General features: G+C 32.4%; 1 protein-coding gene across 3 annotated transcripts in view; it reads right to left on the bottom strand.

The window, feature by feature from the left end:
- The window catches only part of LOC129802425 (insulin-like receptor), a 29,800-nt gene extending 13,647 nt beyond the window's left edge, over positions 1–16,153 (bottom strand). Inside the window, exons 1-5 of one of the 3 annotated variants that reach the window (XM_055848215.1) lie at positions 15,447–16,153; positions 8,709–9,405; positions 2,747–3,177; positions 2,525–2,681; positions 2,270–2,460 (exon numbers count right to left, since the gene is read on the bottom strand). In XM_055848215.1, coding sequence (XP_055704190.1) covers positions 2,270–2,460; positions 2,525–2,681; positions 2,747–3,177; positions 8,709–9,135 — 1,206 coding nt within the window. In that variant the 5' untranslated portion in view covers positions 9,136–9,405; positions 15,447–16,153. Of the gene's footprint in view, positions 1–2,269; positions 2,461–2,524; positions 2,682–2,746; positions 3,178–8,708; positions 9,406–9,490; positions 9,637–15,446 lie in introns of those variants that run through there. The other 2 variants (XM_055848213.1, XM_055848216.1) reach the window with 2 other exon arrangements.
- Between the last annotated feature and the right edge of the window lie 2,026 nt (positions 16,154–18,179).

Here is an 18,179-nt window from a genome sequence, read left to right as displayed (position 1 = left end):
TATAAAGCTAAGTCGACTTAGCGTAGTATGATATGGAGGCGTCAAAATCATGGATAGCTCGATCTCGTGAGTTCGAACATTCCGCAAAGCCAGGACGCATTTTCATTTCTAATCTCACTTCCCATTTTTTTTTGTTTCTTTGAATAAAATTCTTATTACTTTAAATCACTTTTGCTGTACTAGCTTTAATGAGAATCGAAAAATATCATAAAGCCAAGCTTTATTCAGTGAGCTACTAAAGCCGTAACGAGAAAACCAAATTCCAATTTTACTCGTACTTTTCTTAATTTCAAAAAATTATATTTCATGTTTATTGGATCTTAATGTTCCGGATGGATACAAGAATAGAAACTCCCAAGCACTAGGAATGAATAGCTTTTATTTGACTGACATGGGCAAATTTTTGCTCAGCTAGAGGGCACTGTATTCTCCCATGAGTGGCTCTGTTTACCAGTCCCAATCAACACAATAATAATTATTGTTATCATTATGATTCACTTGAACTGAATAAGTTTTTTTTTAAGAATATTCAAATAGAGAAAATATATATGGGAGACTGGGGCAAAAAGTCACAAAACGTATATTTTATTTTTTTACAAATTACTTGAGCGCTTCAGAAATTTCTAATTAGCGCAGTTTTATAGGAAATCTACCGCTCTACAACTTTGTGAAAGTCATTTTCCACTATTTGTAAGGAAAACGTTTATCGAGCTCGTTTCTGAAAGGTAATTTTGTGACCATTCTCAAAAATGCTGGGGCAAATAGTAACAGACATGGGGTATTATCACTTTTTGATTCGCTTCATTACACCTAATTAATACTTAGAGGACATATTTTCATAGAAAATTTATTCATCCACACCTTTTTAAAACACAGTTTTCTCTATCTGAACGAGAAAAGCGTTTTTCAAGCTATTTTAGAAAAAAAAACACACAAAAGACTGCAATTCGTTTGACCAATACAAACAACAAGCGGCGAGACAAGATAATGACGTTTCTTTTCGCCTTGAGACATCAGAAATGACTTCGCTTTTTGTTACTTTTTGCTCTATACCTTTTGTTACTTTTTACCCCAAGTGGCCATTTTTAATAAAAGGATTTCTGGAGAACATAATCTTTGGAACCTCACAAAATGGATAGCGGTTTCCTATTTAAAGAATGTGAATCATTTAGAAAATATTCAGCAGTGCATCAATTTTCGAAAATAAGTAGATAATGATTGATATCTCTTGTATAAGGAAAATATTTCAAGAACAGGCCTTGAAATTTCAATATTTTTTTATTTTATAAATTCCTTGCTCGAATTCTCAGAAACTTACGACATTGAAGAAGGTCTATGGGGGCTATCTATAGAAAATTTTTGAGCCGCTATCTTTTTTTATCTTGGAAGATATTAAATTTTGAATTTTTCGATTTGTTACTTTTTTCCCCAGCCTCCCCTACTCTTGGTTATAGATTTTTAAGGAAAAGTTTTTAAAGTTCTCTTTTAACACGTTTTCTGACGATCTCAGAGGCGAAATAGACAAGACCGTTGGCTCTTGGGCGATGAGATCTCTGACTCGACTCACAGCTATGAGTTCCAGTTCCGCCTGATGCAAGCAACCGAATGTCAGGAATAGATATACTTTCACTATGATAAAACGTAATAAAATGCACCGCGTCTCTGCCCAAAAAAACTTCAGGAGCATGGAAGAATCATTCACTACGGGGAAGGCGCTCCTGAGCGATCTACAATCAGCAATTCTTCCAATACGGAGCACATTGTAAGGATTACATTCTAATAACAAATAAAGTGTCTCGATACGATTAATAATAACACGTCTTCTATTTTGTTTTGAAGACTAATCATCTTCAATGTAGAGATAAATCTTTAAGCGTTATATCTTTATAAATCAGTCTTTCAATGCTGTTTTTATGCTAAAAGGAGTAAATTTCACAATAAATAAGCTGTAAATCTTAAGTCTTTCTTTAACTCAGAATTGAGGGGTTAATTTAATAATTTATTTATTTTCGTAAAGCTTCACCAAAGCGTACTAAAATCGCGCTAAACTTTTCCATCAAGTAATTACCAATAAATAATAATTTCTTTTGTGTTGATTGATTGAACAGATTCCTATAAAAGAATCACAGTTTTCATAAGCTAAAATGATTGTATTTTTTTCTAAAATCGATGTGAATCAAAAGTCAACGTGAAAAGCTGTAAAATTTCTTAATGGAATAAACCTTATAATAAAAATTAAAATCCTTTAAATGCTTGAATTTTGACTTACAGTGTAGTATCCATTGGGGCATTTTTGGACGCAGACACGATCCTTTCCATAGCCAAAACTGTAATGACGACACACTTTGCAGACTTTGGGCTGAGATACCTCACATCCCCCGAGACAAGATGAGTCACAGCATTTGCCATCACTAGAACAGGCTAAGTCATCAGAGTGATGTCTACACTTATCCGGACAAACTAAAAAACACCCAGATTTTTAACAGACGAAGGAAAGCAATATATATAAAAAAAAACTTCATACTTTTCTGACAATATTCACTATTCCAACAGAGTCTATTAAATGGTTCATGACGTGAAGTTGGACATTCAAGTGTTCTTTTGAGAGATTCTTGATCACCTTCCCTTTCACCTCTTTTGCTTCCAGGACACATTGGACACAGATTTTCCTTGTTATTGCCCTGAGCCAAAAAACCAAAATCATTTTAATATTGAGAAGAATTATTGCTCAAAAAAAATGTCTCACCTTTATGTAGTGATCATTTTTGACCGTATGTGGAGCAATTAGTGTCCAATCGATGGTATGAGCATAGCATAAATTGGGATTATTCTGTATTCTAACAGCTCCCCGTCCAATGTGTGTAAGTGAAATAAGACCAATTTCTTCAATATCCATCAATTCATATACAATAAAGGCATAATCGAGAAATAGTTTATTCCCTCGTATGACAGACAGATTTGGAAAGAGTTTCCTGAGTGTTTTGAGGCCATTAACACGATATAGCATCAGGTAGCTTGTTATTTCAGTCAGCAAAGGAAATGTATAATTATCATATGCCTTATCAGATACCACTTTACGATCAATTAGGAGAATTTGCAGAAATCCTTCAATTACACGACAATTCCTGAGGCGTTCTAACTCCGATGGTTTATTTCTAATGTCCATGCTATGGCATACTGAAAATTCACATAGTAATTTGGAGTATTAGCAACACACGAAAAAAAATGCCATTCTAAATGTCTAGACAAGGACAAAATAGACATATTGCATAAAGCATAATGATTACTTATATGACCCCATTTTAATTCTGGGCCTTTCTATTAAATAAAATCCATAAGAAGTATATATAAAATACATAATATTCCAAGCAAAAAGAAATATGCAGCACAGAGCATATATTTTTTCATTTATCCTTGAGAAATTCATTATTTTTTTTTTCCAACCCCTTACCACTGACAAAAGCAAAAATGTTGTCTTTCAACTTTCATCAGTGTATAGTATAACTATTCTATCTCTCCCACTTCCTTTTGATTTATATTCCCACTTGTTAGACCTCTTGTCATCCTTTTCACATTATTTTCTCATGTCTTGTCCTTTTTGTCATGTTCATGAAAAATAATGAAATTTATCATATCGATCACACAATTTCCATTTCCAACCAACCAGAGACCCACCCCCCAAAAACTAAACAATAAAGGAGACAAAAGAACAAGAACACGGAAATGAAAATATAAACATCATGTTTCAGCAAGAAAGTGAATAATTCATGTTTATTTTGTGTAACAAATACACATTTGTCTGGTCATAAACACATAATAAAACAAATCCAATATAGATTTGCAAAAATCGTTCATAACTTAATGATATTGAATCGATTCATTATGTTTCTACGAAAACCCTAAATCATTACCCTAATCTTACTTAAGCTACTTCAAAAATTTTGAAATCTCGTTATGGAAATTCTACATAACCACTAAATGAATTTCTATATAAAAAATAGATACTAAAGGAACTGCACCAAATTTCGGACAGCTTACAATATCGGACGCTTAGTTTGTTTCTCAAAATTCGACACATTTTTTTTGCTTTCTTCCTTTTCGAGGTTGTACAATGTCAAGAACAAAAATTATCTGCGAAAAAAAATAATGAGAAGAAAGCCCTATGAGTTAGACACACTTACGACTTAAGCTGAGAGACGGCTTAAAGGTAATTATAATCAAAATAATAATCAGGAGCGGAATGATAACATTTCGATACTATATCGATAAATCTATATCTGTTAGAATTTAGCAAATATCGATTTTTACGCATTGTTGGACCATTTATTGTAATACTCTTAAAAGAATGTGACCTTTAAAAAATATCTAATTCACTTACAGAAAGTACAGCTACCGTTTACACTTTTTAGAATCGATAGTCGATACTATCGAAAAAAAGTTATCATGTCACCCCAGATTTCCATCAGCTTCTAACTAATCCAACTTTCGGCTTAAGCTGAAAAACGGTTTAGTTAGTGGGAAGCTCATCGGAATTTAGTCAAATTATACCTTTTGATTATAATTACGTAACGTCGTCGTCTCTCGAATTCAATAGGAAGTGTATCTAGGGCATTAGAATGATTTTGGAAGGGTAAGAAACTTCGGGATAATTTCAGTTTCAATTTATTTATATTATACTGCTTTTCAGCTAGTGCTGACGAAGGCAAAAGTTTGAAAGATACACGATTTCAAAGAATACAAAGTTTGTAAATAGCGGCCACCGCCGCGTTAGCGTTAGTAACCAACCTCCAGAGTAAAACGGTGGAAAACTTTTTCTCAATTTATATGAACCATCTGCATCTTGAGATAAACATAAGATTTACTTATTATAAGAAATGAAAGAAAAATAAAACTTTCTGTCCGACATTGCACACAGAGCAATATGTATATTTTTATGCATTTTGAAATGCTTTAATAATTATTTACGAGAAAAAAAGATGATGAGGTAGAATACAAGATTCCAAACAACATGTCTGCAAAGAATGTAACAATAATTACAATTTGCAAAAAAATAAAATGATCCAACCCAGAATTTTGATGCATTTATGCTCCCTGTCCGAAATTTGGCACAATTTCCCTACACGAGTATTCGAGGATAAAAAGTGAAACTTTGTTATTCTGAAATTTCGATTTTAATAAGGCACATTATGAGAGAAATTCAGATACAACTAAAATGAGAAAAGTAGGTGAGATTGTTAAGAATCTCACCAAATTAGTATATAATTGTTACCCATTTATCTACTCCCTTACCAAGGTCTTAGGCCTTGAGGCTTATTTTGTCCATCTGCTAGTAAGAATAAATAAATAAATAACAGATATAAATGTATACCTTTCACATCACTAGCTGTGGAATTAAGTATATTGTACATATATGTAAATATAAAATTATTATAATAAAGAGATAACACAATAAAATAATTTTTCGAAAGTTTAAAATTAAATCCTTAAAATATCTGACTAATTTTGTTACATTCCAAAAATTTTTATTATTTTTCTGTATTATATGAGTATTAAAGATCCACAATTTAGGAAAAAGAAATTCAGCAAATCTTGGACTGCTCATCCTTAACTGATTTGGTTTTATAACAGGTGAATGTTAAATCGAAATATAAAAATAATCCAGGATGAACTGCTGTTTTATAATGTTCAACTCTTTTCTGTCAGCAACATTTCCATCATAAACTAATTGCACTAGTAAGTAATTAACTAATACATACATATAGTCGTAAAAATTTGCTGAATTGAACTTAAAAATTATTAAATTCAATTCAATTCAATTTATTTTCATCTTATTTCGTCTTTTTACCCCCCTTCCCATACGTCCATTGCCATTTTAGCGTTGATTCCAGCCTCCAGGACTAAACAATATCATTGATACATTGCTTTGGTAACAGGCCAGACAGAATTGAGAGAGGAAGAAAGACCACTTCCGAGCTAAAGGGTGTTTGGAAAAGTAGGTGTTTTTTTTTAATTAAAAAAATCTACAAAAAATTGATTGAGAACGTGGAACTTATGCTGAAGCACTATTCCAAAAACAACATTTAAACCTGATCAAAAATTAATTCTATAATAACACTAATGGGTATAGGGTAATTTGGAATGAAAACTATTATGGAATTTTGAGATTTTCTCACTATTTCAGATGGTCAAAGAGAAAAAGAAAACCACGAAGACGTACAAGACATTACATTCAGGAGTACTTCTTCGTTGTTTTTTCCCCTTTGCCATTTAAAAAGTTTAGGAAATCTCACAATTCGAAATTAGACTTGATTCCAAATTACCCCATCTTACCCTAGTGCAAATAAAGTTATTCTTCATTTCAACCCTCAGCTGTAAATTATGTAAATCATTCTAGAAAATCAAAGAATGAAAATGGAATTTAAAAAATTCTGTTACATTAAATATTTAATTGCATATGGATAATATTATTTCGTGATTTTGATCATGGTTCCGCCACACCATTTAGATTAGGAACAGTTCATGAAATCAAAATTTACATCCTTTTTTCTCACACGTTTTGCATATGTCTATCTCATTCTTTAACACCTTAAATTCTATTGAGATATAGTGCCCGCTTCGTTATCCGGATGGATTTTTTTGAATTTGTTCAACGTCTCGAAAGTATAATACAAGTTTTTTTTTGTAGAATTAGAATAAAAGTTTTAAAGAAGATTAGAGAATTCTATGCTATTATATTACATCACAGGATAATTCATTTCCATTGCTGAACACACATGCAAACATGACCTCAAAATGATTTTAAATGTAACCGTCGATAACTTGTCCGGATTACGCCGATCCGAATTAAATTAAATTAAAAGACGAAGAAGAAGAAGAGTGCAAAAGAATGAGATAGACTTAAGCAAATCTTTTGAGAAAGACAGGGATTCGAATTTCGACTTCATTAAATTTGCCTGATCTAAAAGGTGTGCCAGAGGTATATTTTCTTATAGTTGAAATTCACATCCCTCTCTTTTTCAAAAGCTGTACTGTACACATGTCAAACCAAATTAAATTTATTTCAGTCCAATTTTGGGACCGAAAGAATAGGATATGCAAATAATTTTAGAGAGAAAAGGACGAGAATTTTGATTTCATGAAATTATACCGAGCTAAAAGCTGTGCAGGGTCATATTGCCTTCGGCACACCTTATATTATGAGGAAAATTTCATGAAATCGAAATTTGAATCCCTTTCTTTCTTACACATTTTGCGTATGTCTGTCTCATTCTTTCGCTCTCTAAATTCGATTGAGCTTGATTGAATTTGGTATGATGTTCAAAAGAAGAAGAAGAGTGCGAAAAAATGAGATAGTCATATGCAAAACCTCTGAGAAAGAAAGTGATTCGAATTTTGACTTCATGAAATTTTTCTGATCTAAAAGGTGTGCCGAAGCCATAATGGCTCAGGCATACCTTTTAGATCAAGAAAATTTCATGAAGTCAAATTTCGGATCCCTTTCGTTTTCACATGTTTTGCATATGTCTATCTCATTCTCTCGAACTCTTCTTCTTCTCTTAAATATCACTCCAAATTCAATTTAGCTCAATCGAATTTGGTATGCGAAAGAATGAGATAGTCATATGCAAAACCACTGAGAAAGAAAGTGATTCGAATTTTGACTTCATGAAATTTTCCTGATCTAAAAGGTGTGCTGAAGCCATAAACATTAAAAAATTCTACAAAGTGAATTTTGGCCACCCATTTATACAAATTGAACCAGCAAAGCATTTGCCCCTTTTTGCAATTTCTTCTGAGCATACCCCAACATAGTTCAGCGTCACAGTGTTCTGCACACCGTGATTATTTCATTTTTGTCACCACCACGGGTTAGAAAATGTCTTGAATCATTCGAAGAACTTGTGAAACATTTTACACTCAAAGTTGCAAACACATCAAGAGTGCATTTGAGAATATTACAAGAATAATAAAAAAGAGAGAAAAATGGTAAGGTTTTAAATGAAAATTACAGCTTTTTTAGGATAAAAAATTATCATGTTTTTTTTTTTGAATATCTCATATTACAGCCTACAACAATGAAATATATGCCATCCTATCGGATGGAATCGAAAAATCCCTACAAGAGGGAAATATGTGAAACTATTATTCGTGAAGTTGTTAATGATATGTTAAGTTCATTTGTGTATGCAAATAGTGATGCAAGTCAGGTGTGCAACAATATTAGTGAAGAAATAAAGTCACGTGTTAAAACATTGGGCTTCGACAGGTAAAAATCGAAAGAAAAACTGTCTAGTCTTCAATATAACTCCCATTTTTAGCATTTTACGAAGAGTAATGTGGAAGAAAGGGGAAAATAAATGTTTCACACAAAGTGCATTTACAATTTTTTTTTCTTTCTATTTTTTTTTCCTTGGAATTTTCTACAGGTACAAATTGGTGTGTATTGTGACAATTGGTGAGAAGTACTATCAGAGTTTCACATCCACAGTTAAATTTCTCTGGGATGCAGAAAAAGATGGATATGCCAATTATGTCTACGACACGCCACATTTCTTCGCAATTGCCACCCTCTATGCTCTCTATTATGATTAATTATGCAGATCCCAAAAATTAAATATATTGTATAGTTTGTGAATAAAAAAAAAGAAGATGTTATTGAAAATTGTTATAAATATTAAAAGATTAAAATAAAAAAAAAAAACAATTACCTCCTGTATCATTGAATGACGGCATATGAGTTTCGGGCTGGATTTGATCTCCATGTACGGATTGTACGGTTAATGAGAGTGTCAATACAAACACATATAATACTAAAATATTTGTTAAACTTGAAAGTCTCATCGTCATCTTTCCTCTCATGAACCACTTGGAACAGTTTTCGATGAATCCCTGATGCAAATACTTTGGCACTTTAAACATCCTACCACTATTTTTACTAACAATTAAATTAATTCCTCGTTCTCGATCGTCCTTCCCTCCAACTCTACACTCTGCACTTATCCTCCCACGACTAGTGTCTCCATCTAACGGAGGATCAGATACACACTCCATCGTTTCAGCAAAATCTTCATAAAACCACTTACAGTCACTTAACTTTTTACTACACAAATTTGCACTTAATTTTCTCTTCTTCATTGCTCATGGACTTTCACTAAACATCTTACTAAGTTTTTATTTTTACACTATTTTCACTTAAAATTAAACACTAAATGTAATATTTTGCTACGTTTCTCTTTTTTTTTAAACTTTTACTTTTAATTAATCATGGGTTGCATTAAATAGGCTCCTCACTTCTCCTTTTACCAAAGTCTCGTCGTTTTGTGACCTCGATGCTCTTCCATCCAGGATCTATCTTCAATTGTGACTAACTTATGAGTCCTTTTCACAAAACTTCTACAGAGAAATCTGCAAAAGATGGAAAAAGAACAGAATAAATGTACAAGAAAAATCTACCTGAAGATGAAAAAAAAACTAGTAAGGTATCCTAAACTGATTTTTCTATGCAGATATATTGCGTACATGAGGAGTTTTCCAGGAAAAAAAAACAAATATATTCAAATTTTACACACTTAACACGGTTAAACATCAAAATCTAAAAAAAGACGTCCAAACGCACCAAGAAATAAAATATATCTAATGATATTTGAGTAGAAATTGATAAAGATCAAGTTATAATCTTCTCAATTCCTGATTTAATAATTTACAGTTTCCTTTTGACACAGAGAAGGGGTACTGAAACAATCCACAAAAATGAACAATGGATTGATAACCAATATTTAAATTCTTACAAATTATATATTGCATTTTTTTTATAATTTTTCCTAAAATATCCCTCTGATGCGTTTCTAATTAATTATCTTAAACCCAATAGTCGTCTATAATTTTACCAAAAATTTACTGATTTTCGAGGAGAAAAAAAAGCAGAAAATACTGCTTATGGAAATACAAAAGCACTTGTTTAAATCCAATTTGAATAATAGAGAAATAATAATGTAACCAATGTCCAACAGAGAGGCACAATCGGTAGCAATCAATTGCAATTGGCTTGTTTTTAAATTAATTGATTTTATTGGCCGGTCAAGGGTCACCAAATTTTATTAATTCCTCATCATATATCTCCCTGTTTTCTGGACACAAGATGATGCAATTTCAACTCTACAGACACGTTCACAGCTCACCGGCAAGTCTGATATTTTCGAGTCTTTCCGGTCTGTTTTCACAAACATATGGAAATATTATTTTACTCTTCTAAAGATTTTAGGAAAATTAGGGACTGATACAATTTAATCAGTATTTTAGTATACAGGAAAAAATATATTTACTTATAGGGGGAATTGGGGTACCTTTGAAATGGGGCAGCTTTGAGATTGGTCTTTTTTCAAAACTTCACAAATACTTTGTGAAGCTAAATTATATCATTGCAAGGTCCAGTCTCAATCTAAAATAGGAGAAAAAAGCTCTACTTTAAAGCTGCCCCAATTTAAAGGTGCCCTATTTCCCCTTACCAGATAATTTAAATGAAAATTACTTTAAAAGTGAAAATATTTTGACAAAAGCGGAAATGAAAGATGTTACGAACCATCAAGGTATCTCTCTAGCATGATTTAAAATTATTTTTGATCAATTTATTGTTCATTTTACTGTTACTGTAATTTTAATGAGCATCAGAGTATTTTTAGCTTTGAACTTTTGATACATCAGTTTTGGATAACAGAACCTTTGCTTGCGATCTCATGATTCCTGGGATCCAACCTTTGCCATTTTTTCAAGTATAACATGGGGATCTCAGTGGTACAATAGGCAAGAGAAGACCGTAGGATCTTGAGCGGATGAGATCTCTGACATGACTCACAAAATTGACAGTTCGAGTCCCGCCTGATGCAAGCAACCGAATGTCAGGAAAAAACATTTTCCTATATAATAAAGTATTACTGTGTAATAAAGCACGATACGATACGAATAATAATAATAAAGGATAACATTTTTGTAAAGAAATAATTGTATAATATGCATTCTTTTTTCGTATTTCTCAAGATATTGTAAAGATTTAAGAATATCCGATAAATTATATCAAATATTAAAAGTCGCAAGTCCGATCTGTTTTGGGAATATCTTTCTTGAGTCAAGTAGTAAAATATTAATACTTGTAGTTTTCAATGTTTAACACATTTTGCATTTTATTTTTTAATCCGAAAATTTGCAGTTAAGGGATTGTAATTCTTAATTTTATTTTAGAATATTTTAAGAGGATATTTATGCAATATTAATTATCTTTTGACTTAACAATTACCAAGTCTATAATTCTAAAAATCAGAGGTTTTTACTAATAATTACAAGAGCCGGTCTTCAGACTGGAAGTTTAGTCCAGTTCTCGAAGGGATCACAATCCTAAAAGCAATCAATCAATTGGTTTTTCAGAACTTTAGATAATTTTTCCTTAATAATCCAATTCTAAGTTAAATTTTCACAAAAAAAATTGAATGGTAAGAAATTAAAGTATTTAAGCCATATAGCTAAGCCTTATGTATCAAGCCCGTATAATCTAAGTTTAATTTAAATTTTCTTTAATGTAAATTATTTGCAATTAAAAGAGTAATAAATTTTGTATTATTTAAAATTATTCTAGTGTCTAATGGCCTCTATACACTAGAAAAATTTATGTGCATATTGAAAAGTTTATCCTACACATACGTAGTCTATTTGTTTCAATATGGATATAAATTTCTCTAGTGTGTAGAGGCCATAAGACATAATTAGCACGTCCCAAAAAATTATTATAAAGTTTAAAAATCAGATTTTAATAATTTCCTGTTTTCTACTATTCAAAGTTCATTTATTTCTTAAAGTGTGAGCTGTTATGAATTTATTAATGTTAAACCATATAGCTAAACTTAGCTCTGTAGAGGCCCTGAAATACAAATCAAATTGATTCAATGTCGAGGTTCCTCAAAATATCTAAATGTGTTTCAAAGAGTTCGCTGTGCGTTTCCAAATGTACCCTATAAGATCTCGAGAGATTTTTAATAGTTCTTCGTGGATTTAAAGGTTCCTTTCCTGATCTTAAAAGGTTCCGGAACATAAAACACAGAAAGACCCAAATAAACTCAGATTGATCCTCAAGAATATTTATCTTGTAGAATTTGGTAGTAAATGATGAGGTTAAGAAAATTTATGCAAAGGACTTCTAAAAAATGATCTTAAGTCCTCAATGTTTGACACTTCATGATAAATATTTAGGTACGTATGTCTATACGTATATTACCTCTACAGACCAAACGGTTAAAGATATAGACTTGGGACCTTCGGGTAATTTCCACCATAAGACGGCCTCCGAATCTCTCCCTTTCCCTAAAAAAACATTTTTTTTTTAGGATCGTTGTGATTTTTTGATGTGTTTTAGAGGTTGCGTAAGTAGACATTTCGTCCAAATACGAAAATACAGTTGAATCATTCCTATTAACGGTTTTCAACGTCAAAAGTCATAAAGGCTCTGAAGAGCATATTTATCAATCAAATGGGATCGTTTTTGGACTCGTTGTAAAGGTTTTAGAATATCTGACAAGGGAGGTCATCGAGTCATCAAATTCAGATTGGCTTCATATTGAGAACATAGACGCGGATAGGGACCATAAGGATCGTGTCATACTCAAAAAGTGCTAAATTTTTTTTTCCTTTGCAAAAAAAGCAATCAAAGGATTCCATAAAATGTTAATGATAAAGAAAGTTCTAGAGCCAGCAGGAGCAGTCGTGGTGCAGTGGGCTAGCGGACAGTGTTTACAACGCAAAGGTCTCGAGTTCGATTCTTGCTTTGTGCCGCCTTATTGTTTTTTTTTCTTCTATTATTTTTTTATCTGTTTTTTTTGTCGGATTTTTTTTTCATTGACCGTAATTTTTCCTTAGTGTATCTATATTTGCTTTGCACTGTAATATACTCCTAATATGAATGTTTAACTAAAGTAAGTGTCTTAAAAGTTCTTCAACGCGTCTGCTTGTTTTAATTTTTTTTAAGGCATAGAAATTAAGAATTCATCCATATACGGTCTTATTGGTCCTAGATATACATAGCGTTATTTTTATTTGCTTTTTTAAATCACTTGCCTAAGCAATGTGTCTTGCAAAATACATCAATAAATCTATGTACAAAGCGATAGAGAATTATTATAATTAGCAATCTGCACAAAATCAAGATATGTTGAATTTTGTTATATTTGAAAATTCAATTCAATATTGTTTTGAAAAAGTTTATTGGGAGCTTTTGCCTAAATTGATTGTGAGTTATACTTTAATTCGGTGTGCTCATTGTGAACATTGTTCTCTGTTTCAATCATTTCTTTACAAAAGTCTTCAATGCACAAATTAGTTTAATAACTAATTTAAATGTGACTCCGCGATATATTTTAAAAACAGGATACTTTCCCCTATTTTTTTTAAATATGCGTGTGATGATTCACATTTTTTGAAAAACATAGGAAAAATTTAGTCCATATGAGGCTTGGAATTGGGACCGTGCAAAATGGGCACTTACCGCACTTACCCCTACTATATCGACGATTCGGAATATAAAACGAATAAGTTGTGAATGGCCAATTTTACAAGACAGATATTTCAAGCTGAAATTTCACATGCTGAGTATAGAGGATTTTTAAGATTTGAAACCTCTAAAACTTTGGAAATAATTTATTTTCTGGCATAATATTCTCTGGGATGGTAGCTGGTGTTAAGAAGAACCCGAAAAGCGAAAAAAACCAATATTGCAAAAAATTGACTTATTCGAATTATATTCTGACAAGTTGTTATAAATAATTAGTTTAAATTCAGTTATTTTTAGACGTTAACAAGTGTTTAATAGAATTTTTACAATAAATAATCAGTAAGCATCTAATTCCAAAAATATACATTCTATCTCTTATATTTTTAGTTCACGGCATAAAGAATTGATTTAGAAAAATTGTTTACTAAATTAGAAGTTTAAGGACGAGGGGTTATACGGGCTTTAGACCTAAGGTTTACCCATATAACTGAACTGCTCTAATTTTTTATAAGTAACGATTTTTAAGAAAAATTTAATTATGGATTGGATTATTAAAGATAGGTGACCTATTAGGTTCTCAAAGAGCAATGATTTTGAGACCTTCGGGAAGTGGGCTAAACCTCTAGTCTAAAGACTGCTTTAGTTTTCATTTCTTTTAATCGTGAATAAATGCACAGCGCAGCGTAGCGTTTCAATCCGCCCCTGTTTCATTCATCCCCGCTTTTCCATATTTTTTGATTGAGTTTTGTATTATAATTTTTTTATTATATATGCTTAATTTTCGTAGTAAATTTTCCAGATTCAAGACAAATTTTGAAAAACAATTTTAAAAATTTGATTGAATCACATTTTTCATGAAAAGCGGTTTTTGTTTCATGCGAAGAAGTGAAAAAAGGTTGAAATAGTAATGAAACATTTTTTGAACGTGTTTCACTGTCCTCGTTTTTTTTTTTGTCATTATAAACTTTATGTCAACAAATTTTCTGTGAATGGAAGCCCTGATAATTTTGTTTTTACAAACTGGAACACACTAGAAGGCAAGACCCTACATACATTGATATTTTTCAAGTAAATTGAACGACTACGTGTTATCAATCCTAAGTACACAAAATGTTGACGAATGTTTTCACCAGAAAAAATAAAGTTTCCATCCAGTGATCATTTGCTGCCGAGTTTTAAGTATACGAGATGAATTTTCAAATTCGATCACAGTATCCGTGAATCATTGATAAAGAATCACAACTTCACAACTAAAAACGACACGACGGTGATACGTGTAAAAGAGATGGCAATAGTATACAAACGTCTTACGCACTTTTATGTGAATGTAGTTGTGTGGCGGAGACAAAATACTATTCACGCATTTCGCAGAAGAGAGTGTGTAGATAAAAAATGTGGAGCCGGAACGGTGGCGACAACGAGGGGGCGACACGGGTGACTCTACTAATATGAAGTAATGCGTAGTTAATGTAATAGTTTTATGGATTTTTATATCAGTAAGTGCTTTCCGTATATGCGTAATTTTTGTTTTCCCACTGCTGGCGCCATTTGCTTCCACATAATTTCTCTCTCCCTCTCTTTCTCTTTTACACATTTATATACCCATGGCAAAAGACACAAAATTAGGAATATAAACAGCCAGCGTGCTGGAGAGGAAGAAAAATTAGAAAGAAAAACAACAGAATAGGGGAGAAAGAGATGGTGAATATTTTTTGGCACAAACACATACACAGTCATCTCACTCGCGCACACACATTCATTTCCAAGCGCTGAAAAAGCTCCAAATTTTTACAAACAGCCTACTCTTCTGGGAGACACTAACTCTTGGGTCAAAGAAGAAAAATAACGCACGGGGGGCGACTCATACATCCATCTCATTCTCACACACGCGACCAAATTTGTCAATGAAACTTACCCTCTCTCTTTATTATTAAAGAAAATGCGACATATTTCCACTCATGAGGGAAATGCTTCCAAAAATCCAAAACATTTAACCCCAAAATTGCACTGTAAACACCAAATTGATTGTGAAAAAATACACAACAGTCTCCAATTTAGACTTCAATGAGTTCCATCGTGGGAAAAATGACATGAAATTGAGGAAAATTTTATGCACAAAAAGGGTCACAGTCACTTTTTCATACACATCCACGTTCAGTTTTTCCCGTCACAACTCCACACACAATTTTCCACCCTAGGCGTGTACAATTTTTGCTGAGAAAGTCCAAAAAAAAACAAACTACCTTGGAAGTCCCCTTTGGGTCCACAATAAATCTCACAACATTTATATGACCACGATCAAAACAATTTCTTCCGAGAATTATGAGAAATTCCACCTCCTAAAGCGCCGTAATCACACACACTCGATGTAACGCACACAGGAAAGCACGATGAAAAATTTTTGTGGGCATAAAATGCCGCTTTTGCGTCTCTCTGTCCCAACACTTCTGCCAATACATCACTCAATTCCGGTGGAAAATTGATCTTGGGGCCATTCAGACACACTTGGAGGGATGTTTTGTGTATATTTTTTGCTCCTCAAGCCAAGTGAGGCTCGCACACTGGGGAAAAATAAAAACACGACTGTCAAATATAGGCACCCCGCCGCTACCCATTAAAAAATCTCAGTGGATTCCGCCTAGGAAATGTGCGGACATACTCTGCACAGTTTCTCATGACCCGTCTTGCCTAGTGTGGAATTTCATATACCAAAATGTGCTACGAATTTTTGAAAAATTTTGTTTCTGCAGGTCGTAATATTTAGAGTAGAATCTGCTCTTTTAGCCATATGTAAGCATTTTGCCATTTTGCCCACCTAGTTAAATCACAATGTAACGCAATTATGAGTATTATTTAGAAAAAGAAAATGGGTATTATTTCATGACCTTTATGGCCTCTACACACTAGGAGAAAATTCTTTAAAAAATACCTTTTTAAAGAAATTTTCCCCTATCCTTGTAGGCAGAAACGTCAGAATTTTTTAAAAAAGGCCATTTTTGACGAAAATTGTTTGTAATGTGTAGACAGCATTAGTCTAACAAATAAAAAAATCACATAATTGTTTTTTTTTATCGATTAGAATAATTAAAAGTTATTAAAAGAAATTCTTGACAAGATATACAATCACTAAAAAAATACAGTAGAGTCTCCTAAATTCGAACGCTCGAGGGGTATTTTTGACATTTCTCACCTCCCAAATTCGAACGATTTTTTCAAAACTAACGAAATTTGTGTGAGATTAAATTGTACTTTGAATCAAATTCCCGTACTTTCTCTCAAGTCTTAGTGGTAACATACTTCCTTTTCATTTTATACGACCATAATGTATGTAAACATTCAGGAACAAGCACATAAATATGATTTTCATTCACCAAGAATTCGAACTTTATAACATAACCTCACAATTGACGTTTTGAATCCAAACGGCGTTCGAATTTGAGAGATTCAGATTTGAGAGACTCTACTGTATGATTCTTTAGAAGCTTGTTAAGGTTAAAAAAAATTGTTTTGCATTATTTTATATTTTTGATGAACATATTTGATGTAATTCACTGTAAGTCCATTTCATATACAGTAGAACCCCACTATAGGCCTTCGCTCTATAGTCCACAATTTATCGACCGTTAATTTCAAAACACTGATTTATATGATGTTATGTTTTTTAGTACACGACATGGAATATTGTCACAATTATTAATTGTGATAATTGTGATCCAGAATGAACAGAGAGAGAGGACAAGTACCACAATCGCAAAGAAAGTGGAAACCGTCGAGCAATTTCAATACTAAAAGTCGTTAATAATTTTAAAAAATGACATAGTGCGACCCAAGTGTCAAATCTGGAACCAAATATGGACTATAGCTAGGCTCTACTGTAGTGGTATCATCTCTAATAAAAAAGTGGTGAAAAGGGCTTACTTTTCTCGGCTGTTTAAGTACTTTTGGCCATTCATTTTCCCATAGATTTTACATGGGGCTCGCCTCGTGATTTTTGATTGATTATTACATCAAAAAGAAAATCTGCAAAAAGCTTTTTAAAATCTTTTAAAATACTTTAATAATTATCTAAAATTGATGATAAATAAGAATAGTATTTATGCTGTGTATTTTTGAAAGTTTTTGAGAATTAATCTTCTGTAATTTTATGAAAATTCAATTGGAAGTGACTAAAAAGTGCTGAAACAAATGGCCAAAAGTATTATACAAGTGGCCCGGAAGTACTGAAAGACGCATATAGTTGAAAAAATCTGAGAGGTAATTAATGAGCGTAACTAGTTTTTGACTGGTAACTGATTAATATATTTTATAAAGATAATTTTGCCTCACTGCTCAAAAGAAGAGAAAGTGTCTCGGATTAATACATAATGGAGTGTTGTACGAGATAATTGCTTTTGGCCATGGCTAAAATTCCGAACCAAGCAATAGACGACCGAAATAGACAGTATCCAGTAGTGACTGGTTATTTTCAAGTATTTGACCAAAAATTCCTGGGAAATTTACTGTATATACAGAGAGACCGTGAGTCAAAGTACCTTTACGCAAAATTTCGTTTAAATTAGACTGTAGTCCCTTCTCATTATTTATATCTGGGGGTAAGATACAAGCAATTTCGATCTGAGAAAATCTCGGGATCTAAAAAATCCCAGAT

Source organism: Phlebotomus papatasi, chromosome 2 (genome assembly GCF_024763615.1).
Source record: "Phlebotomus papatasi isolate M1 chromosome 2, Ppap_2.1, whole genome shotgun sequence".
In the NCBI taxonomy this organism is placed as follows: Eukaryota; Metazoa; Arthropoda; class Insecta; order Diptera; family Psychodidae; genus Phlebotomus; species Phlebotomus papatasi.
The sequence above is the reverse complement of the archived record's forward strand: the minus strand, read 5'-3'. Positions and strand labels throughout refer to the sequence as shown.